This window comes from Podarcis melisellensis (assembly GCF_964234715.1).
Source record: "Podarcis melisellensis genome assembly, chromosome: 3".
In the NCBI taxonomy this organism is placed as follows: domain Eukaryota; kingdom Metazoa; phylum Chordata; class Lepidosauria; order Squamata; family Lacertidae; genus Podarcis; species Podarcis melisellensis.
This window is the reverse complement of record NC_138530.1, coordinates 18,232,020-18,256,954: the sequence shown is the minus strand read 5'-3', so window position 1 is coordinate 18,256,954 and position 24,935 is coordinate 18,232,020. Positions and strand designations below refer to the sequence as shown.

Here is a 24,935-nt window from a genome sequence, read left to right as displayed (position 1 = left end):
AGGAGCACGGCCCAGCGGCGGATTTAAATTGTTACCGTAGATTCAACGCAGTGTGTCACCTCTAATATTTCACTACTGCCGTATGCATTCCCAATCTCACTAACTGGCTCCCCCTACTTCCATCTCTCTTTCTCCTGAGCGCCTGCGCACTTGTGCGTGCAGCTTGTGAGCGCCGCCTAAAGGTTGGGAGAGGGTAGCTCTTTGGAGTGGAGGTTTTGCTGCTCTGATGGCTCTCCTTTTCCATCCATGGGCGGGACATCCGGGCCGCCGCTAGGGTTAGCCAGGGCGAGGCAGCTGTTTTAAGGGTGCAGTGCCAGATTTGTCATTTATCTCGGCTGCAGTTTGTACTCCCAGCGAGAGATGGTGGTGGGATTTTCTGCCTCGGGTGTCAAAATAATCTGGCCCGTTTTGGATAATCTGTGCACCTTGATTTCCTGTTTTTGCATCAGGCAGCAGAAAATAATAATAATAATAATAATAATAATAATAATAATAATAATAATAATAATAATAATAATAATAATTTATTTGTACCCCGCCCATCTGGCTGGGTCTCCCCAGCCACTCTGGGCAGCTTCCAACAAAGATTAAAAATACATTAAAATGTCACACATTAAAGAATGTTTTGGGACAGTCCCGCATGTTGTCTTTACCTTTACCTTTACCTTTTACTTCTGCTGCTGGAGGCAATTGATGGTATTCAACTAACTTTCACTCAGACACATTGAAATGAATGAACCTGACTAAGTTACGTCCATTGATTTCAGTGGGTCTGTCCTGGGTAAAAGTTAGTTGGAATGTCGCCCATAATGCCTCTGAATGTCAGCTGCTGGGAATTCACATGTGGGCTTCCCATAGGTATCTGGTTAGTGTTATTTCGAGGTTACAGTTTAAATACAGTTATCTTCTGGTAACCGCCAAGGTCTAGCAGTGGAGAGAGAGCAGGAGCAGTCTACCTGCGGCTTGCCTTGCCAGAGTGGTGCATGCTCTAGTTATCTCTTGCGTGGACTACTGCAATGCGCTCTACGTGGGGCTACCTTTGAAGGTGACCCAGAAACTACAACTACTCCAGAACACGGCAGCTAGAGTGGTGAATGGGAGCAGCCGCCGAGACCACATAACACCGGTCTTGAAAGACCTACACTGGCTCCCAATATGTTTCCGAGCACAATTCGAAGTGTTGGTGCTGACCTTTAAAGCCCTAAACGGCCTCCGTCCAGTATATCTGAAGAAGCGTCTCCACCCCCATCGTTCTACCCGGACACTGATGTCCAGCACCGAGGGCCTTCTGGTGGTTCCCTCACTGCAAGAAGCCAAGTTACAGGGAACCAGGCAGAGGGCCTTCTCAGTAGTGGCACCCACCCTGTGGAACCCTCCCACCAGATGTCAAAGAGAACAACAACTACCAGACTTTTAGAAGACATCTGAAGGCAGCCCTGTTTAGGGAAGCTTTCAATGTTTGATGTATTACAGCATTTTAATATTTTTTTGGAAGCCGCCCAGAGTGGCTGGGGAAGCCCAGGCAGATGGGCGGGGTATAAATAAAAAATTATTATTATTATAGGAGACAGGGCCGGCCCACCCATGAGGCCAGGTGAGACAGCTGCCTTGGGCGGCAGGAACCACAAGGACAGCAGATCCAGCCTCCAAGGATCGCATCCCCTCTTGTGGCAGCTGCAGCGTGCTCCTTGGAAGGCAGATCTGCCTCCTCTGCAGCCCCCCGCAGTTGTACCAGCACTATGGTGGCTGGCCTGGAGTGTCACCAGTCTCAGAACGCCTGTGCTCCAACAAGATGCGTTATGGGGAGAGGTGGCAAGGTGGTGCATAGGGCCAGTGCGCTTGTGCATGGCAGGGGTGGGGGCTGCAGGGGAAATGCCATTGTTCAGAAAAGCAGCACTTTCCGTTTTGCCTCAGGCTGCAAAAACTCCTGGGCCGGCCTTCGAGGGAGTGTTTTAGGGGGATACTTATAAAAAAATGTGAGAAGTTGCTGGACTCCAACTCCCATCATCCCTGGCCATAGGCTATGCTGGCAGGGCTGATGGGAGTTGGAGTCTAGCAGCATTTTGAGTGCCACAATGGTAGTAGTAGTAAAGGGTAAAGGGACCCCTGACCATTAGGTCCAGTCGTGGCCGACTCGGGGGTTGCGGCGTTCATCTTGCTTTATTGGCCAAGGGAGCCGGTGTACAGCTTCCGGGTCATGTGGCCAGCATGACTAAGCCGCTTCTGGCGAACCAGAGCAGTGCACAGAAACACCGTTTACCTTCCCGCCAGAGCGCTACCTATTTATCTACTTGCACTTCGACGTGCTTTCGAACTGCTAGGTTGGCAGGAGCAGGGACCGAGCAACGGGAGCTCACCTTGTCGTGGGGATTCGAACTGCCAACCTTCTGATCGGCAAGTCCTAGGCTCTGTGGTTTAACCCACAGTGCTAGTAATTTGTTTATACCCTGCTCATCTGGCTGTGTTTCCCCAATCACTCTGGGTGGCTTCCAACAAAATAGGTTCTTCATCCCTTTCCTAAATGCTTACTGTAATTCCCTGCGGATGCATAATTCTCTCACATATTTAACCAGGGAAATGCTTCAAAGGAGATGTAGGTTTATGGCTAAATACAGAAGAGGAGGGTAAGGATCCTGCCTTAGCCTCTCTGTTACATTAAGAATATGCCCCTTGCTGACCGAGGGACTTCAAAAAATTCTTGAAAGACAAGCTGTTTACCTCCTTGTTTGTATACCCCTGTGCTCCCACGCATTCTAATCCTGCTTTTTCTAGAGAAAGAGACGAACGCACAAGTAAAATTAGGTTTTATATTTTTAATTCGCTTATATTTTTAATTTGCTCGGGAGAGGTTTGAATACGAATGTCAGCAAACCATGCACTGCTTACAGTCACATATTTCATCAGACACAAAAATCGCTACAATATTCTGAAGATGAAAGATCCATATGATGTAACTTCAGACACTGTGTATATGACATGGTTTCAGAATCTTTTTTATTTTTAAACAGACAATGCTCAGAGAATGAGACATGCATTGACCATTCATACACATTCAGTATTGAGGACTCTCAAATACAGGGCAAAATGCAAGGCTCCCCACATGAATGAAACTGGTTTTGGGGTCAGGAACATCATTAATGAGTTTGTAATAACTTGCATGCCAACCACCTAAATTGTAGTAGGAGCACATTTTAGAGTTTTTAGCACAGAAGGGGTAGTTTTATATAGGATATTTTCCCTATGAGCTAAAACACTAATCCACTTGGAAAAGAAAATCCTGATGGGAAGAAGGTGGGTATGTCTCCTTTCCCTGTTTCTCATCAGATCCTGTATATAAAGGACTGCTGTTTGCTAAAAGGGTGCCACCCATTTCGTAAAAGAGGCCCTGCCGTTCCTTCAACAGTTTCACAACGGGCAGAAATTCAATAGGAGCAGCCTAGAGTAGGGTAAAGCTACACCGGTTGAATTTCTGCTCAGCTACTGAAGGCACAGAGTCACTGTCAGGAGTGATAGTGGCCAAGCCACTGGTTAAAAAGCAGTCTTTCTCATACAGCTTTTCCAGTTTCCTGCTGTGGCCATTTTACCCCTTTTCGTTTTCCAAAAAGTGCTTTTGAGATTCAGCCAGAGCCTAAAATATCTTGTAAGGAGAGTGATAGAGGGCAAATGTCAGTCACCAGTGGAAACCATCTGAGAAGGAAACCCCTGAGTAACAGTTTGATCCTATGCATGTTTTATTTCAGTAGCAAGTCTCACTGTATTCAATGGGGCTTGCTCCCCAAGTAAACATGTTTAGGAGGATAGCCTAAATGCTTTTATTTTCTTACCTATTGTTTCTGGCAATTGTTTCTAAAAGTGCTTGCATTTAAAAAGAGCATCTACTTTTAAGCATCTTCTAGGTCTTAAATTACTGTTTGCTGCAGAAATTGAGTTTTCTAACTCCTCAGCAGTAAATTACACATTCTTCACGGGATGGACCACTTGAGCAAATCCTTTTAAAAACTCAACAGAGTAGGCCTCATCCAGAAATTAAAGAAAAGAGGGCAATCCTTTATGTGTCTACTCAGAAGTAAGTCCCACTGGGTTGAATAAGGCTTATCCTCTGGTAAGTGGATACAGGATTGCAGACTGAGCTGCAATCCTGTATCCAATACAAAACTAAGACAAATTGCTCCAGGAAAGATTACACTAAATACTGTATTGAATTGACAGAGTACACCACTAACTTTAAAATGAAAAAATGTCAATCTATTCGCATTGGGCTTTTTCACAGAACGGTTGGGCTTTTTATTTATGCATTTAAAATTGGGTAACATGTCTCTCCACCTGGAGAGGGGCACAATGTACCCATTTTTCATTTTTGCGAAAGTGATGCTTCAGATTGTTCGTCCATTCACTCAAGTCACAATCACGTCCTGCATTTAAGTCTATCTTGTCACTATCTACTGTACGTTTCAGTCATTTTATGGAACAAATGTACATGATATTTGCACTAAGAACGTGGGTATATACACCTTAGTACTTGAATTTCCCTTCTCTTATTGCTTTGAAGGTTTGGCTGAGCAGAAAACCGTTTCCGAAATCCTACTGGAAAAAAGATCTGCAAGTCATTGGATTTTGACAACACAACAAGGTTTCTAGGATGCATGATTCCACCACAATACAAAGGACACACAAATCAGTTATAGCGTAGAAAAGATATCCCCGAATATCAAAAGAGGCCATACACATAATTGTCTTACATTGGAACACAGCCCTTTTTTTAAAGAGAGATCTTTTTTTAAGAAAAGCAAAAAAACTTATGTGCTATATTTGTGTTCCTAAACAAGGCTTTCCCACAGAACATTACAAAGACAAAAAGGAATTTTCATAGCAATGGGCAGAAATTCTAAGTCCACAAGTAGACCCTTTTAAGTGCTGTCCTGTTATTCTGCATTTGTTAAACTCGTAAGAGTCATGCTGTGCATCACATTTTGTTTGCTGCGTTTTGTCATACAAAGTCTGCCTGCAAAGGTAGTTTCAGGAAACTCTCCAAAAGCTGGTAAAGTGCCCACCATCCAAATCTCTTATTATCTAGTTTTTACTTTCTAAAATTAGAGAACTATAGCCCATGGTCATGTAAATGCATTTATAACTATAGGTCACCTACTCAAGTCATATCAGCAATGAATTATGAATGTACTGGATGTTCAAAAATTTGTTTGAATACCCAAATTTGCATTATACATTCTTCTACTTGCAAAAAAGGGACTAAATGCAAATAATCCAAGGAAATTTTAACTCTTCCATCAACAGTTCACATCTTTTCTCCTCAGCTATCAAATTACGTATAGCAGTGATTTTTTATTGTGGGGGAGAATCCAGTTAGTTTATGGAACAACAAACACAGTGTTAGCAATTAGATGGTGGGGACAAATGACAATGAATGGAGGAAAAATACAAAAAGAATGTTTAAATGAAGACATCAACAATAAAGTCTCAATAGACAGAAACATAAAGCAGAAGTCATGGGCTTAGAGCCTAAGATAATTTAAGGAAGACTGTGAAATGAAAGTTTCCTGTCTTCTCCCCCCTCTACAACTATCTTGAAATGTTCAGGAGAATCTCTGAAACAACCTGGGCTCCTGGAGGAAAGGGAGAATTGTCTGAATTTGGGTCGACCCCAACCTAAGTTTGGCCAATTCCCTGTCCCCCATCAGCCCCCTTTCCCAATTCCACAAGGCCTTTCAGAAGGCTGCAGGAGAGAGGAGACAACAATGTATACTTTCCTTCCATGTACCTCTTAGTTTATCATGCCACAATCCTAAAACCATTCAATATTTATACACCCCTCACTATTAAAATCTGAGTGGCTGAATGTCTAATCTGAGACCTGAAAAATTTCCAGTGCCTTACAGCAGTGGTTTCTTGAGCAATGTTTTGGGCAATACTAGGTTTGTTGAGGTCCTCCTTCCTCCATGAGGTGATCAGTCATGGTGGACAAACTTCTGCAAAAAGAAGTCTAGATGCCACTCTTCACTATACAAAGATTCTCCCGCAATATTTGCCACAGGAGAGCACTGGATGAGTGTCAAGGTGTGCTCTCTGCTCTTGCAGACTCAGAATGTGTGGGCTTAGCATCCTGCATGAACTGACTCTGCAACCCAAAAGAAATCCTCTGCAGCAAACAGAAAGCCCATAGCAGCTTCTGTAAAGGAGAAGCTCCATAGCTCAGTGCTAGAATACATGCCTGAGACTGTGGAAAGGCACTGTCAACCAGAATACACAATACCAGGTGAGACAAATGTTCTCAGGGCTCAGTCTGCCCTCGAGCTCAGAGGAAGACAAGAGTGAAGAGGAAGCGCCTTCAGGGAAGTTATCACCTCCCATTTCCAGATCTTCTAGGCCAGAAGATCTTGCTTTGATAGACGAATCAGACTCTGAAGACACAGCCCAACACAATTCACAGTGTCCTCTCCTTCCATAAGCAAAATCAGAAAATAACCCTTCAAGTGGAGGCAATGTGCAGTCAATCGGAGGACCAGACCACCCAGCCTTTGTGAGGCCTTCACATCTTCTCCTCTAGCCAATACTTTCTGAAGTGGGTTATGGCATGTTCTGCCTTGGTGGATGCGAACCTGTTTTGACCCTGTTCTGCCAGTAAATGCCTCTTCCATATTAGGGAAGCAGAAGACACTTTCCACCATCTTTGCTTGGGGAGCCATTTTCCATTCAGAGGGGAGGCCATATTACCATAGGAACAATGGCCTCACGCTGATAGGGAGCAATGGTCTAAAATGGCATGCAATCCAATCCAAAATACAGCAAGAGTTGCCAACCGAATAGCAGGCAGCGGGGGACTGTCTCGGTCTGGCCTCTTGTAGTAAGCCGATTTGCAAAGGCAGCATGTTTACAATGCAGCAGTAAGCGTCATCAAGATGCTGTTAAACCCCAAGAACAAGGGCTGGTTAGAAGTTGACCCCACCTACGCCAGAGCAATTGCATTTAGTTCCAAAGGGGATACACTACATTAACCTAAGTATGTCGGAAGCACCTTTTCGCCACTGAAGAACTTACAAATTTGTCACCCGAATATTTTAATGACTTGCCAGGCAACTTAATCTGGTTTGATAAAATGTCGAAGGCATGCTTCTGTAGCCAAGTCTGCAAGGGCAACAAGAGTCATAGATGCAGAGCAGTTAATGTTTGTTTTAAGTGTGCAATCACAGCCGAACCCCAAAGCTGAGCAATCTCAAGCACAAGTCTGAGTACAAGACCTAATAGTTTATAGCTCACCACGCTTTGCTCAGACATTTTTGCAAAGCTTTCTTGAATATTGAAGCTGAAGCTTTGATCCTAAGCTCTCAAACGTGAAGCAAGTTCCATTGAAGCTAGCAGAATTTATTTCTAAGTAAATATGTATAGGACCGGGTAGTATGTTTGCAATCAGTATCTCATGTCATATTATGCATTCTGAGGATACCACAAGTGTAGCAGATGATACACGAGATCTAATTTAGCCTATCTCTTGGGTTCCTAAGAGACCATAGCGACTACCTTAAAAACAAAGTTCTAGCATCTTTTTCCCCCTATTGCACTCAGCCTTATTTACATGTAAGTATGTTTATGGTTGAACCCAGAACTTCCAAATGCCAGCTTCTTTATATAATAAACTGAATCTTAAAATAATTTATTTTATGGGATGGTCTTGTGGATGCAATGTTGTTGCTAGTTCTAAACTATACAGAACTGTTTCTGAGAAATAATGGCAGAGAGCAATTATTTCACGGTTGCGAACGGGTTTGCTCCCTCCATCCCACCTAGTTCACAGTAGACTTAATTTGCCGTAAGGTCCAAATTGGGCAAAAACTGCTTTATCACAAACCATAGAAAGTCTCCTAACCATGGTTTGTGTCAATACTGGTTGAGACTCAAACCAGTGGCTGTGGTGACCACAGTTTGCTCACTGGGCAATCATGGAGAATTATACCTACTGCAAACCAAAATGGTGGCATGGAATATGAGGGAACGGAGGAAGCATAAGAACTTCCAAGTTGGTTCACAACCACCAAACTGTGGTTTGGCTGTGACGTCTGAACCAAGCCACAACATCTGTCAAACAGGAAAGGGAACAGTGGCCTGTATTTTGGAACTTCAGAAGCATTAGAATAAGATGAAGAGATATGCAAAAGGATGGGTTTTTTAATGCAACAGAAGAAGATGGCAATGTTCCTTTCCAGTGATCCCCCCTCTTTAAGAAATATGAATAAAACGAACCAAAAAAGTCAAAGGGGGAAAACAGTTAAAAGACAAAAGGTGGTGAAAAGGGTTCTGCAGCCAATGACACACAGAGCTTTGGAGTCTAAATGATGTGAACGTTTTGGGGGGGAAAGGTCCTAATACTAGGACACACGTGCTATGGTTTCAGTGCCATTTTTGCTATTTTTAAAAAAGCAATACCAGATCCTGAGGAATAGCAGATGGAAGCTACATTAAGGATGGCCTGCAAAACCTCTGGCCAACCAAGCTAAATGCTGCCCATTATCAACTATGCACGGCAACCTCTCGGAGGCATACAGCCCAACGCTTTGCATGTTCACGCAGAAATCAGTCTCAATGAGTTTACAGGTAAGTGAACATAAGACTGCAGTCTTAATAAACCTTTCATTTCAAAGCTGCCTGCCTGAGTCTGCAAACAGAGAGAGATTGTCAAGGGTCTGCCAAGCCACAGGAACAAGGTTGGTTGCCTTGACTTGTATAAGTCACGAGTTGTGCCGGCTTGTATTAGAGCAGGGATGACGGAACCTTCAGGTGATGTTGGACTCCAACTCCCATCCGCGCCAATCAGAATGGCCAACAGCTAAGGATGATGGGAATTGTAGTCCAGCGCCATCTGGATGGCCAAACAATGGCCACTCCTGCATTATTGGGGTGGGAGTCAAAGGGAGATAGCAGTCCTTCAGGTTAGTTTTCTGCACGTTGTAATGTTCAATAAAAAACAACAACCCACAGGTTTTTTTAAAACTCAACACACACACACATATATAACAATTTTTAAAGGAACAGTTTATACCCCACAGCTTTTAAAAAAAGAAAAGCTACAGAACAAAGTAAGAATAAAATAAGTTACTTATTGGGAACAAAGCTAAGGCACTAGAACTGCAGCAGGTGAAGGAAGGAAACAAAACAGAACAAAACAATACCCACATAACAGTACGTCAAGTTGACAAAACCTCCAAGCCATGGAATCCCTGGAAGAATGCTTTGCTAAAATAATTTATTACATTGGAGGGGTGCGAAAAACAAAACGTCCCTGTTTTTGCTCACGTGAAAGCAGAACTGTTGCGCTGCTCTCCTACAGAATTTCCTTCCATTGCAAGAATCCTTTCAAAAGCAAAGGTGTTCCAAAACACACACACACACACAGCGTTGATGAGACAGCTTTGGTTCATTTTGGACTTTTCTTGGAAACTTGGCTTCCCTTCTAAATTTCCGAGACATCGTTCTGTATCCTTTCTGCCTGGTGAGCAAGTGAAATGATCGATCCAGGCTTCCTCTTTCCCCCCCAAAATCCGTAGGCTGCAGTTCTCCCATGTGTTTTGGGTGGACAGTTTTTTTTAAAAAAATGTGATCATCATCACAACTTAATAAATATTGGTTCCTGGCTCTGCTTCTGTGCAGTGTCACTAAGAGGAAAGACACTAGAGATGGCTACATCCACTATACCTTGGCATAGCTCTGCGTAAAGTTTCCTAAAAAATAAAAAATGAGGAGAGACAAGTTTGAATTAGAAAAGTTGATTGAGCATAGTGTATGCACACATACCTAGGAGTACGCTCCCCTGAACAAAATGGGACATACTCCTGAGTAAGCATGCACAGAATAGCACCATAAAGCAGTGACATTCTTCAGAACATTTGATTTCGTATCATTTCCTCTCTCGGCAAAGGACTACTGAAGCCCCTTTTATCTAGACCCACCCCCTTTTTAAAAAACCACTCTAAAATTGAAATTTATTATAGTGCAATGTTCTGTCATCAGTGTGGCTAACAAAAGCAGACACAGGGGGTGGGGGATTAGAAAGAATATTGTGTAGTAGAATGGCAGATGAAGATGGACTTTTTGGCCAACCTGACTGGAAGAATCCGCGATCAGAAAGAAGAGGAGACACAAGAGGACTGGAAGAATTTTAAAGAATATTTGGCTGAATATTGTAACATAAGATAAAGATAAATTTCTTGGAAGTAATAATTAGGCTTAGGGGTAGAATAAGAATATGTTGTTAATAAATATTAAGGATTAGAATATTAATAAAGGAGAAGAAATTAGTACATGAAAGAAGTTAATATTATTAGAAATATGAATTTGGAGAACTGCTAAACAGGTGATATAATGAAATTAGTTAGAGGGGATGCAAGGAAGTCAGTTATCAATGTAATGAAATTAGGATTTGGAAGTAAAATTTCTTTTTTATGTGTTTTTCTTTGTTTTTGTGTATTGTAATGTTTTTCTTATTTATTTTTTATGTCACAAATGTGAAAACCAATAATTTTTTTTTGGAAAAAAAAGAAAGAATATTGTGGGTTTGAGGGGCCAGTTTGCATTGTATCGTTGAAATGTCATGTCATGACTAATAATATTTATTTATAACTCGTCTCAACCTACACCATGGCTCAAAATAAATCCTCAGCCTTACGGCCGGAAGACAAACAGTCTTTCTCCTTTGATATTATGGAGCTGGGAGAAACAGGAATCTGAATCCTAGCGAAGATCCCTCACGAATACAGGCTGCTGCTACCCTAATAAGGATATTAAACACACAGCTGGCCAAGGGTCTAGGAATGCAGGAAGACACCTGCTTTTTTTAACTGCTAGCCCAGTCATTTGTCATTTTTCACGCATGCACTAATAGTATCTGGCGTTGCTAGCAAAGAAACAGTACAAAGAAACAGTGGCGTAGTGCTTTCCATGCACCAGCTGATATCTTCGGCAATTTAATTTCCAAATATTAAGATTTAGGGCTGCTGGGGTTCATTGCCTCTCTGGCTTCCGCCTTCCCTTCCCTATTATAGCAGAGCAGGACAGGCATGAAGTAGGGGCACTTATGGTTCTTGGAATCCACACGTGTATGTGCAGTGTGGATGACACTGTTGAGAGAGGCTTGGAAGTGGCTCTCTTTCAGCAGATCCCGTCTATCTCACCTGCCTTCCCTGGGCAGCAATGCACCCTTGCGCATGTGTGCAAAATCTAACCAAGTTTCAATGTGCTTGGAGCGATCGCCATTGTGCTAACAACTCTGCCATGACTTGTAAGGTAATAAAAGCATTCTGGGAAATGATAATGAATTGAAAAAATGTTTAAATTAACTTTTATAAATCCAGAGGGTTTTCTATTTGGAATTGTAGGTGCTGATATTCCAAGGGAGTATAAAGACTTTTTATGTATGCGATGACAGCAGTACAGATGCTACTAGCCCAGAGATGGAAAGAAGAGAAGTCCCTACCAGAGAAGAATGGCAAATTAAAATGTTGGACTATGCTGAAATGGCAAAATTGACCGGAAAGCTCAGGAACCAAGACAACCAAAACTTTAACAAAGAATGGGGGAAATTTTATATGGAACTTGCCAAACTGACCGGGAGACTCCGAGACCAGAGAGAAGAGACTGTGGAAGAAGACTGGAAGAAATTTAAGGAATATTTGAAAAAATATGTTAATATTTAAATCTTTGAATAGTTTTGGAAGTGGATATAGGATGTAGGGTTAGAAGTAGAAGGTAGTGTATTTTAAAATAGTATTATTTCTAAGTGATAAAATGTGAAGTGATTTTAAATGTGATTTAAAAAAAAGATGGTTAGAAACTATGATATATGTAAACTGCTAAAGATGAAGTAAAATGAAAATCAGATAGGTGGGACCTGGGGAAGCCCACTTAACAATGTTTAGAAAAATAAGGATATGACAAGAATTTGTTTGTATTGTTTGTTTGTTTTTGTTTGTGTTCTTTATTTGTGTTATAAAATGAAAAAAAAATTTGAAAAAAAAGAATGGGGGAAATGTATAATTTATCTTGGAGACCACTGTAATCAGATGAAAACACTAGCAGGATTGCAATAACACTTGTAATGTAGCAAGTACTATGGAGATAATGGAGTTATATAAAACATGGACCATATGCAGCAGGAAAGGTTTGGAGGAGAAGGTGGGAAGTCCAGAGATTCGGAGGAATCCTTTAACTGTTGATGTGCATGGTTGTACTGTTATAAGTTTATATTTGTAAAACTAAATAAAAATTATTTCCCCCCCAAAAAAGTAAGTATAAAAACCCAAACTAACAACAACTCTGCCCCGAGAATGTAAGACTCTCTCTTCCAAACCTCTCTCTCCAGCACCTACATCAGCTTTACAGGGGGAAAGAGAAATGCTTGTGTGTCCACGATCGCCATCTCCCCACAAAAAAAGCAAAACAGCAAGGGTCTGGAATGTACAGGGTATTCTATACTGCGACACAGCTCACCCACATGCGGGAAAAGCATGCCAGCATGCGACAAGAACTTACTGGGCACACGCAGGGGCACCATTCACTTCGATCAGCCAGACCTTCAAGTCTTCATCCACCATGAAATCGAAGCCAAAGAGCTGGAAACTCTGGTAATGAAGGTGTTTGGTGCTGATAGCGGGTTCTATACACATAAGGCAGCTTCTGCGGGGGGGAAGGACAGAGCACGCCTGATATCAGCCTAAAGCATCATCATCATCATCATCATCATCATCATCATTAAAATTTATTTATTTGCTTTTTCAGATTAAAGTTTTACAGTCACATATCCAACATTCAAAGGCATGCGGGTGGCGCTGTGGGTTAAACCACAGAGCCTAGGACTTGCTGATCAGAAGGTCGGTGGTTTGAATCCCTGCGATGGGGTGAGCTCCCATTGCTCGGTCCCTGCTCCTGCCAACCTAGCAGTTCGAAAGCACGTCAAAGTGCAAGTAGATAAATAGGTACAGCTCCGGTGGGAAGGTAAACAGCGTTTCCGTGCGCTGCTCTGGTTCGCCAGAAGCAGCTTAGTCATGCTGGCCACATGACCTGGAAGCTGTACACTGGCTCCCTCGGCCAATAAAGCGAGATGAACGCTGCAACCCCAGAGTCGGTCACGACTGGACCCAATGGCCAGGGGTCCCTTTACCTTTTTATCCAAATCTCCTGGACTTCCCTGCTCCTCTTTGTGGGTCCTATTGTTAATCATTTCCTCCTGCATCTTTTATATTAATCCAAATCTCTTACCTCTCCATTGTGTCCAAAATTCACCATTAAACGACAAGTCTTATTCCGATCCTACTAACAATTTTAACCGTTTACAATGGTTTTTAAGATAAATTATAAATTTTCCCCATTCCTTATTAAAAAATTTGGTCTTCCTAATTTCTGATTCTTCCGGTCATTTCAGCGTAATCCACCAACTTGATCTGCTATTCTTCTCTGGTAGGGACTTGATATTCTTTCCATCTCTGGGCAAATAACATCTGCACAGCCATGGTCACATACATAAATAGTATTTTCTGCTCCCCTGGAATTTCGGCACCCCAGCCCAAAGCATTATGTTAGGTTGTTATCCATGTAATAGTTATGTTAAGCTGAGGTAGGAAGCAACTGCCTCTCTGACTGGGTGGCAGAAGGAGGTACTGTATTAAGGGGACATTCAGAATACATCTAAGTTAGTCATATCCATTCATTTCAATGGGCTTATTCCACCACTGGGTATTCATGACTAGGACAGCAAATAAAAGCATTGATTTTATTTTATTTTGGCCTGGATGGCAGAATACACTCACTCTTCACAGTGGCCCATCATTAAAAGTTTAATTAGGGTCAGGGAACTTACTATTATTATTATTATTATTATTATTATTACACACACCAATTACAGTTGCAAAACTGAAAATAAAACAACAGTCCGAACACACTGACAAATCTTTGTCAAACTGTACATGCTAAAACCATCCCAATTTTAACAAACACAAAATACAGTGGGACCTCGGGTTACATACGCTTCAGGTTACAAACTTCGCTAACCCAGAAATAGTACCCCGGGTTAAGAACTTTGCTTCAGGATGAGAACAGAAATTGTGCTCCGGCAGTGCGGCAGCAGCAGGAGGCCCCATTAGCTAATGTGGTGCTTCAGGTTAAGAACAGTTTCAGGTTAAGAACGCACCTCCGGAACAAATTAAGTACTTAACCCAAGGTACCACTGTAATGCATAGTAACATCCGCTGCTGGGACTGTCAACCATAAAAGAAAGACATATATTGTACCGGCAGCAATTACGGTCTATAGGAGTTTTTATAAAAGGAGGGGGAAGTAATATTAATTAAAATATGTGCTTTATATGTGCTTTGTAAATGCCAAACTGTGCTGTAGACCATAGGTGCTTTTATTATTTCATTATTATTTATTAAATTTCTATACCGCCCTTCACCCAAGAACCGTTTTTGGGTAGATTCCTTTGCAGGATCAGCCTCATGGGCTGAGTTTGACTCAATCAGATGATCTCCTTGGGCCATCACAAAATTGGCAGGCAGGTTGTCCCATTGGTCTGATCTAGCAAACCCTTCTTAAGTTCTTCTGTTCTTCTAGGGATTAACAGTGACATTAAAGTACAGTCGTACCTTGGAAGTTGAACGGAATCTGTTCCAGAAGTCCGTTCGACTTCCGGAATGTTCAAAAACCAAATTGCTGCTTCTGATTGGCTGCAGCCTGCAGCCAATCAGAAGCCGCGTAAGCCCCATCAGATGTTCAAGTTCCAAAAGAATGTTCACAAACCGGAACAATCACTTCCGGGTTTGTGGCATTCAGGAGCCAAAACGTCTGAGTTCCAGGGTGTTTGGGATCTAAGGTACGACTGTACAACAAATTAACACAATACCGTAATTCTAAAAGCATCCATGAAAAAACCCCGAATCAATCATAAATTGATTAATAATGGTAACCTTTGTCTTGGAAGAATTCTCAGGGAACAGTTGTTAATAAATGTAAAACACATTACCTTATTATATTTTTGACTTGCAATAAGATTGTGTTTTCCAGAGTAATGTTCAAAGCGCTCATCAGATACTGATTAAACTCCTCAAAAAACATCTCATTTCCTTCTTCATATCTCCCATAGTTCTTTGAATATTCCTTCTGTATGCAGTGATTGGTCAAATGGCAGGTTTTGTCTAGGAAATTAGCACTATTGTAAGGTTCGGAAGAGGTCCGTAGAACGCCTTCTCTGTAGAGGTAGATATTATACTGGTGATCCACTAGCACCCAGCTTCTAGAAGTTGGAAAAAATATAGAGGCGGTGTTTTTAAAACCATTAAGAAAATTTTCAGTTCAGAAGAATCAGATTTAATGACCAGCCTTTCACACCAAACCTTCACTTCAGTGGGTTATTGAGATGAAATATCAATATGAAAAGAGCTTACCTAATATCAAATTTGCGATGACCTGGTTCTAAAAGCATAGGCTTCTCAAGGTATTTCTGAATCACATGCACTTGTCCTTGATTATCTATGAAGTCCAGAAGTTCTGTTGCCTCCGAAGAAATAAGAATTCCTTCACCTAACCAGGAGGAAAAGACGAAAGCGAAAAAGTTGGACAGGAAGTACAAGCCTCCACATCAACAAAGAAGTGATAAGATAAAAAGTTCAATGACTTCTCCTTCCCCTCCAACCCTTTTCCATTGTGTACTATCCCTTTTAGATTGTAAGCCTGTGGGAAAGAGGAATATTACTGCTCATCTTTGCAAGCTGTTCTGGGAGCCATTTTGGCTAAAAAGCAGGGTAGAAACATACTTTTTTATACATCTTATACATGTATAAGATGGAATCAGATAAGTGTTGGAGGTGCAATGAGGTTGAGAGTACATTCTTTCATATGTGGTAGACCTGTAAAAGGGTAAAAGAGTATTGGGAAATGGTTTATAATGAATTGGGGGGGGGGGATTTTAAAAGTACTTTTCCAAAAAAACCAGTGTCCTTTTGTTGGGGATGATTCAGATGGAAATTCCCAGGTGTCAAAAAAGGCTATTTATATATGCCACTACTGCGGCCCGTGTTTCATTAGCCCAAAAATGGAAAATGAGCAAGGTCCCAACCCAACCTAAGAAGAATGGCAACTTAAACTGCTGGAATATGCGCAGCTTGCGGGCCTAACATATAGCATAAGAGAACAAGAAGACTGGAAAATGTTTATTGAATATATAGGGGGAGACTGTGTACACTCGAAAACGTTGGCAGCATTAAGATAATCTCAACAGTGTAAATAAGTTTTGATGGAAGTAATAATGGAAGACTGAATGGTTTAGTTTATGTAAAATATGCAGGGATTTATGATATGCAAATTGAACCATGGAAAAGGGGAAGTCAATGACATTTTAGGGTTAATTAATATTTTAAATTCTAAAATAGAAAACTTAATAAAAATGACACACACACACACACACACAAAAAGAGACATACTTTTTTTTAAAAAAGCACATAATATTATTACGTCTTTGCGGTAAGATACTGAGACCATGAGTGGGTCTGTGGCTCTTTTGATTTGCGGCTCAGCCTCTTAGCTGTCACACTGCTCTAGCATCTATTGGATAAATATCTCAATAATTCAAGACTCTCTATGCTCACCTTTGGCTCCCGCCGAAGATTTGGCTATCCACACACTTCCCTCTCCACTTTCTTTCCTCTTCTGATAGGATGCCAGGAAAACTTCCCTTTCATCCGTTCTTGGGTTGTTTATCAAATGATGGGTCCCATTCTGCGCTGGTGCCACTGGAGTCTTGAGATTAGTTGGGTAAATCACATATGACTCCGGGAACCATGTGCAAGATTCTGCTAATTCAGGACTTGTCTTGATTAGTCTAAAGAAAGAGACAAGGATTTAATTTGAGTTGCGTTTTCCCCCTCCATAGGGCATGCTGGAGTTGAAAGACCTTTCAAATCACCACCACCACCACCACCATTTAGTTCCTTTATGAACCCTTTCCTACAAACCAGCTCAAAATGGTTTCACACTACAACTGCATACATAAAGACAATGAAAAAGCATGACATATTTTAAAACTGTTTATATAGACACATGGCCACTGGTCCCATCACCTCCTGGCAAATAGAAGGGGAAGAAATGGAGGCAGTGAGAGATTTTACTTTCTTGGGCTCCATGATCACTGCAGATGGTGACAGCAGTCACAAAATTCAAAGACGCCTGCTTCTTGGGAGAAAAGCACTGACAAATCTAGACAGCATCTTAAAAAGCAGAGAAATCACCTTGCCAACAAAGGTCCGTATAGATAAAGCTATGGTTTTCCCAGTAGTGATGTATGGAAGTGAGAGCTGGACCATAAAGAAGGCTGATCGCCGAAGAATTGATGCTTTTGAATTATGGTGCTGGAGGAGACTCTCGAGAGTCCCATGGACTGCAAGAAGATCAAACCTATCCATTCTTAAGGAAATCAGCCCTGAGTGCTCACTGGAAGGACAGATCGTGAAGCTGAGGCTCCAATACTTTGGCCACCTCATGAGAAGAGAAGACTCCCTGGAAAAGACCCGGATGCTGGGAAAGATGGAGGGCACAAGGAGAAGGGGATGACAGAGGACGAGATGGTTGGACAGTGTTCTCGAAGCTACCAGCATGAGTTTGACCAAACTGCGGGAGGCAGTGGAAGACAGGAGTGCCTGGCGTGCTCTGGTCCAGGGGGTCACGAAGAGTCGGACACGACTAAACAACAACAACAACAACAACAGATACTGAATGGGGGAGGGAGGGATCTCCACTTAGAAGGCTTCCTGAAAGGGGAAAGTCATTATCGTCAACATCTCTCGGCTGTAAAATTTTTCTGCTCTTAAAGATATCCCTATATGGGCTACTTTTCCAGGCTGAAGAGACCCATGTGCCTTTCACTTCCTTCTACAGCACACACAGAAACCGCCTTCTTGACCCTTGGACCCACTATTGGTCTCGTTCACTCAATCCACCAGAGCCTGTCTTCGCATGCAGGGGAAGCCCCTAACTCACTGAGGGTTTGGGACCCATCGGCTCCTCTCACCTGGTTTGGCTGGCCTGTTGAAACCATTTCCCAGGATGTGGCCACTGTCATATGCTGACAGCTTCTGATTTCATTTAATATTCTAATTGATTGTTAATTTGGAGTTTTCATCAGCTGTACGCCATAATCATCACAATCATAACAAATAAAGGCTTGACATATCTCGCTTTGCATGTCATGGGTCTATCTCATATATTAGTTTCATCTTTTAAGTTGAATTACTGAAATAAATGAACTTTCCCACAATATTCTAATTTTTCGAGTTTCACCTGTAGGAGCCACAGGTGAGAACTGAGCGCAGGGTAATTTTCACGGTTTTCTGAACCCTGGCAGGGTAATCGCTGAGAATTTTTACTGAGGTGGTTCGGGTCGGAATCTAGAAGGATTAAGATCAGTTTTGGTCCTAGAGTTAAACTGAGGTGCAGTTGTAGAAGAAGACACTCTAGTTAATTCCAGCTTGATTTCTAGCACTAAAGGGCAAGCGGAATATAATTTTGCAAAAGGTCAATCAAGAGATGTATCTTGAAAAGGACACACAACTATGACAGAATCGCCCAGTAATTTATTTCGCCTTCACAAGAAAAGGTCAGGGTTTTTAAGGAAGGCTCATTTGAAATTAACGAGTCATGCAGCCTCAAGGCTTATCGCCATATGCAAATAAAGGCAGCATGAAAAGGCCTACATTATGCCACTTTATGCCAGTGGGGTAAAGGACCCCAGATGGTTAAGTCCAGTGAAAGGTGACTATGGGGTTGCAGCATTCATCTTGCTTTTCAGGCCGAGGGAGCCTGAAGGGAGGGAGGGAGCTGTCCACACGCAGCTTTCTGGGTCATGTGGCCAGCAGGACTAAACCGCTTCTGGCACAACGGGACACCGTGATGGAAACCAGAGCGCATTAAAACGCCGTTCACCTTCCCGCCACAGCGGTACTTATTTATCTACTTGCACTGGTGTGCTTTCAAACTGCTAGGCTGGCAGGAGCTGGGACAGAGCAACGGGAGCCCACCCTGTTGCGCAGATTTGAACTGCCGACCTTCCGATCGACAAGCCCAAGAGGCTCAGTGGTTTAGACCACATCAAAACGAGCCCTCAAGCACCTTTTGCACAGAGTGGCGTGTCAGGTGGCTTCAAGGAAATCACGCTAGGTCTGAAAGCGGATCGCCAAAGGAAGGCCTCCAGTCATAGTACCATTTATTATTTCAAAGAACGCTTTGTGTTTCATATTCTTACAAGTTGAAAGGAACAAATTGCGGGGTCTGCTGCAGGGGAAAAGGTGCGATTTGTTGCTATTAAGAGGAAACAGCGAAAAGGGAAAGGAGTGAGCTTACGCGGTAATAAATTTGTTGAGGGCAGCTCTCGTGTCCTATCACCACAAGGATTTTCTTGCACAAAGGGACTTTCCTCCCTTCCCTGAATCAGCTCCATGGGATTTGGGGGAAATGCAGAACAGAACATATTTAGGGGGTGTGTAGATGGAGGAAGCCCCGCTGCACAAGAGAAAAGCCTTGCACTGACAATTACGGGGTGCAAGCCATAGTCTTTAAGGTGCCACAAATCTCTTTGTTGTTTATACTACATTTTGCATGTCTATTAAGAGATGTGTCTTGAAAAGGACATACAACTATGGCAGAATGGCCCAGTACAGTGGTACCTCGGGTTACAGACACTTCAGGTTACATACGCTTCAGGTTACAGACTCCGCTAACCCAGAAATATTACCTCAGGTTAAGAACTTTGCTTCAGGATGAGAACCGAAATCGTGCAGCGGCAGTGGGAGGCCCCATTAGCTAAAGTGGTACCTCAGGTTAAGAACAGTTTTAGGTTAAGAACGGACCTCTGGAACAAATTAAGTTCTTAACCCGAGGTACCACTGTAATTTATTTCGCCTTCACAAGAAAAGGTCAGGGTTTTTAAGGAAGGCTCATAACATACAGTAAGGAACAATGATTATAAACATTGTTTTTTAGAACACAAATGTCAAGGGTGTAAATATCCTCTGGGCAAGATTCATGTCTGTAGCAGCCCTGTGCAAGGACTTCTGCTTGCACAACGGGAGTTTCTCCAACCTCTCTTCCCCTCGCGTGCCCCCCCCCCAAGTATCCTGCATCTAACTGCCCCCTCCCATGTAACTTCAGAAGAAAATGACAAAAACGTGCTGTACATGGTCCCTTATAACTCATAGTTACAAGAAAGAAAAGAGCCGAACCTACTTCACTAAAGAAGCTTTTCGGCAAAGCTTATCAGCTCCTCTATAATAGTTCACCAGCTGCACAAGTCCAGGTTCGTGACCTACAAAAGAGAAAGAGAGAGGATTTTTTTATATATCTTAACCTTTTATTTTTGAATTTGGAAGTGTACATGTGTGCGCACGAAAAAGTTTTTTTAAAAAAGAGATCAACATTTATCCAGGCAAATGATCTCCATTTTTTTTAGGCGGAAGCCCAGTTCGGTGGAATGCGAAAGTGAAATTTAAAACCCCAGCCATTTTGCTTGTGCCCAAGCCTCAAGGAAATACAGTGGTACCTTGGTACTCAAACGGCTTGGTTCTCAAACAAATAGGCTCCCGAACGCCAGAAACCCGGAAGTGAGTGTTCTGGTTTGAGAATGTTTTTCAGAAGCTGAACGTCTGACGCGGCTTCCACTTGAGTGCAGGAAGGTCCTGTAGCCAATCGGAAGCTGCACCTTGGTTTTTGAATGGGTCTGGGAGTCGAATGGACTCCTGGAACGGATTAAGTTTGACAACCAAGGTAGCACGGTGTGGCGTTTGCCTCCTAGGATGGGTCATAAGGAAAGGGTTAAAATAGGTGTGATGTGATTGGCCAGTGAGAATGCAAGGGGAGAATAAAAGTTAGAGTGGGAGGTTTTGAAAGTCAGTTGAGAGTTGGTAGTTGAGTTGAGTTGAGGGTTGAGGTTTGGGAGTTGAAGAAGGAAGAGGGAGGTTTAGGTGTGGGTTGATAGAGTTGTATTGTGAGAGAGTGAGAGGAATTGTTAGGTGGAGTCAGATAGATAGTTGGAATAATCAGTTTGGAGTTGTTAGGAACTAAGATTAAGAAACTGCCAAGTAAAGTTAACTGAAACCAAAAGCTTGTTCCTGCATTTAAAAATAAACTTGATTATTTGTTTATGTTAACAACTGACAGGACTCCTTGTGTCCCCGTGAGATACGGGGTGGTGGCAGCGGAAAAAGCTATCACAGAGGTGGCACAGGGTCAATAGACCGTCAAATGTCCGGGGGCCCTGTGTGTGATCGCCACACACGGTAACATCTATTCTTTTGTACTTAAACACACATTGCTGAAAGGCAGGCTGACTCTTCCTGATTTCATTTGGGGTAGCGAACAGGATGTTTTGGACTTCAAATCCCTGACCACTGCTCATGCTGGCTGGGCCAGATGGGAACTGTAGTCCAACAGATATCTGGAAGGCAGGATTTTGGCTTCTCCTAGGCTAGAAAGTGGCATTCTAAACCCAAGCTGCATAACCATCCCTGAGTTAATAACCGCAGTTAGCACCAAATCAGAAGTGACACCTTACTGAAGTGGTATAAACAGTCATTGTGGGAAGAACAGAAAACTCCCTCACCCCATCTTTGTGTGGCTTAGAAGATAGGGTTCTTATCTCTACAGATCCATGAACACTGAAGTCTCAGATACACATGCAGAAGGTGGGGGTGATTATATAACATTTCTAACTGCAAGTGGGTCTCAATAAATACACTCCAGTTAAAATTTTGAATGTTTCTCTATGTAAAAAACAACAACCCACAAAATTCCTGCAAGTAGAAAAGTAGCTCAGAAGGGATCAGACTGGCCTAGAACCTCTCCCTGCAATGTGCTAGATTTATACTTGCAGGGAAAATTTTACACAGGGAGCATTCACAAGTGTGATTCACCCCCCCCCCCATGTGAAGTAGTAGTTCAGAAGCGGGAAAACAAAAAGGTCAAGGGGTTGGAAGAAAAGTTATGACATTTAGAGCTTTTTAGTTTTGAAAAAAGTGCAAGGGAGGGGATAGAGGTGTATACAATTTGGCATGGTGTAGATAAAGTGGACAGGGAGAAGTTTTCTACCCAGTCATTGCTAGATCTGGAGGTAGGCAAATGATAAGTCAGGTGAGCCAGGCATGGGCAACTGCCCTAAATTTAAGTTAATATTGCCACAGTGTATTGAAACAAGCCAGCTGGATAAACCAAGGTTTGAAGTAAAGCTTCTGGGTTCAGACTTGATACTAAACTGTGGTTAGTTAAAAACAGAGCTGGAGGAGGAAACGGGGAGCGTATGGGGGCAAGGCTTAACCCTGGCTCATTCACATAACAATATAAGGTCAAAGTTTAAGGTGCTGGTTTTAACTTTTAAAGCCCTATACGGCCTAGGACCCTCGTACCTACGGGACCGCCTCTCCTGGTATGTCCCACAGAAGAACTTACAGTCTGCAAATAAAAACATCTTGAAGATCCCAGGCCACAGAGAGGTTAGGCTGGCCTCAACTAGAGCCAGGGCTTTCTCGGCCGTGGCTCCAATCTGGTGGAACACTCTGTCACAAGAGACTAGGGCCCTGCGGGACCTGACATCTTTCCGAAGGGCCTGTAAGACAGAGCTGTTCCACCAGGCCTTTGGTCAGGGCGCAGCCTGACCCCCTCCTCTGGCAATCTGCACAGAATTTTGCTTAATGGTTGCCATCAATTTGATTTTAATTAATTTTTATAATGAAAGGTTTTTGGAATGTTGGATTATTTTGATTGTTGTTAGCCTCCCTGAGCTCAGCTTCAGCTGGGGAGGGTGGGGTATAAATAAAATTTATTATTCCAGTGTAAGAGCTAGGAATAATGAAGGTCAATAGACAGATACGGACAGACAAGAAGAGATGCATTAATGTGTGCCATGCTCACGTTTACGAAGAAGCCAATTTGGGCATATGCAAGAAGAGATTTGGACATCCTTACATCTGATAATACAAAGGCTGCAATTTCCCAGACAGGCTGCTTAAATCCCATTGCCTTCTGTGAGACGTAAGCAGCTTAAGTCGTTTCTAGACCTACACAGCAAGGGTCAGCCGACGTCAGGCTTACAAGATCTACTTTCTTTTATACTAGAGCCCCAAGATTCGCCAAGCAGACCCTGCTGCAAAAGATATTCAGAATTAAAGAATTCAGAGCTCAGGAATCTGTTCTGAGTTTCAGAACTGAACGCAGGTCAGTCCTTTCACATAAAAATCCATTTCCATGCTTTCTTCTGTTCAGCAGTTCAACTGAGGGTAGCTGGGCAGTAATTTTTGCTGGTATTGTTAAATATTTGGAAAGCAGGATTTCTCCGTCTACTACAAATCACCCAGCGATCTACCTTTTGCCTAGAGATGAAAGATAACTTAGATTCAGTTCACACTGGAAGGCAAACCTACATAATTTGCACTTTCCAAAGCAATTTGAGAACTGAAATACAGCCAATCCTTGAAATTCACTCTTCAATGAATTTTGCAATGAAGTTCACCAGCTGAGCAATGCATGCAGAAACAAACACGAGCACTCCAAATGGAGAACAGCCTTTACAGAAGGCATTATGAAGAAGCATGAACTCAGGGTAAAAGGGAGAAATGAGCTAAGAGGAAGGCACATTTGGCAAATCCACACCATGATAAACTCCCACCTAGAAACCTAGGTCCCCACTGTGGAAGGATGTGTGTATTCAGAACTGGCCTCTACGGTCACTTACAGACTCACTGTTAAGACCACATTCATGGAAGACAATCTTACTCGGCTATGAGTGACCACCGAAGAAGATGACAACAGAAACACACATACAGTGGTACCTCGGGTTACAGACACTTCAGGTTACAGACTCCACTAACCCAGAAATAGTACCTCAGGTTAACTTTGCTTCCGGATGAGAACAGAAATCGCGCCGCCACGGTGCGGTGGTGGCGGGAGGCCCCATTAGTTAAAGTGGTGCTTCAGGTTACGACCAGTTTCAGGTTAAGAACGGACCTTCAGAATGAATTAAGTTCTTAACCCGAGGTACCACTGTACTATGGGAAAGTGTGCATAATAATTCTTTCTCCATATATAATGCCTTTTGTATGTTATTTCCACTAACATACAAAATGAATTCTATTAGGTAAAACTGCTTTGTAGAAATGTCTATCTTGGGCAAAACTGAATCATTAAATGTGTATATGAAGAGAAATTAGCGGATGATTAAAAAAAAACGAGCTGATGAATTTTTATGGGAACGTTAAACGGAGATTCACAAAGCGATGTGGAAATGTAGTAAGAATAATTTAATAATTTAAATAATTCCCTGTATGGTGTGTAGTGAGCAGAATCTCAGTCTGGAATAATGAGTCCTGACTTCTTCCCTACCGTGATTTAGGCTCCATCTGCACTATACATTTAAAGCAGAACCATTCCACTTTAAAGAGTCGTGGCTTCGCCCAAAGATTCATGGGAACGCTTACAGATCCCCTCACAGAACTACAATTCTCAGAATTCCCTGGGAAGGGGGAATGATTGTTAAACCACTCTGGTAATTGTAGCTCTTTGAGGAGAGTATGAGCCCCCCCACCAACTCTCAGCACCCTTAGCAAACTACACTTCCCCGGGTTCTTTGCAGGACTTCATGCCTGCTTTAAGTAATAATAATAATAAAAATTATACCCTGCCCTCCCCGGCCAGAGCCGGGCTCAGGGCGGCTAACACCAAGAAAATCACAGTAAAAACATAATAGAGGAAAAAGAGAGGGGGGGGAAAACCGACAATTTAAAATACAGGTTAAAATGCAATTTAAAATGCAGCCTCATTTTAAAGTAGCCGATAAATCAAGACCATAAGGGGAGGGAAACATAAGGGTCAGACTGAGTCCAAACCAAAGGCCAGGCGGAACAGCT

General features: G+C 42.5%; 1 protein-coding gene across 1 annotated transcript in view; it reads right to left on the bottom strand.

Annotated features, from left to right (window-relative positions):
• Positions 1-2,798: 2,798 nt before the first annotated feature.
• The window catches only part of TTL (tubulin tyrosine ligase), a 32,724-nt gene continuing 10,587 nt past the window's right edge, over positions 2,799-24,935 (bottom strand). The window contains exons 2-7 of the mRNA XM_081904279.1: positions 20,269-20,347; positions 16,641-16,873; positions 15,441-15,576; positions 15,020-15,289; positions 12,535-12,678; positions 2,799-9,728 (exon numbers count right to left, since the gene is read on the bottom strand). Coding sequence (XP_081760405.1) covers positions 9,614-9,728; positions 12,535-12,678; positions 15,020-15,289; positions 15,441-15,576; positions 16,641-16,873; positions 20,269-20,347 — 977 coding nt within the window. The 3' untranslated portion in view covers positions 2,799-9,613. The remainder of the gene's footprint in view (positions 9,729-12,534; positions 12,679-15,019; positions 15,290-15,440; positions 15,577-16,640; positions 16,874-20,268; positions 20,348-24,935) is intronic.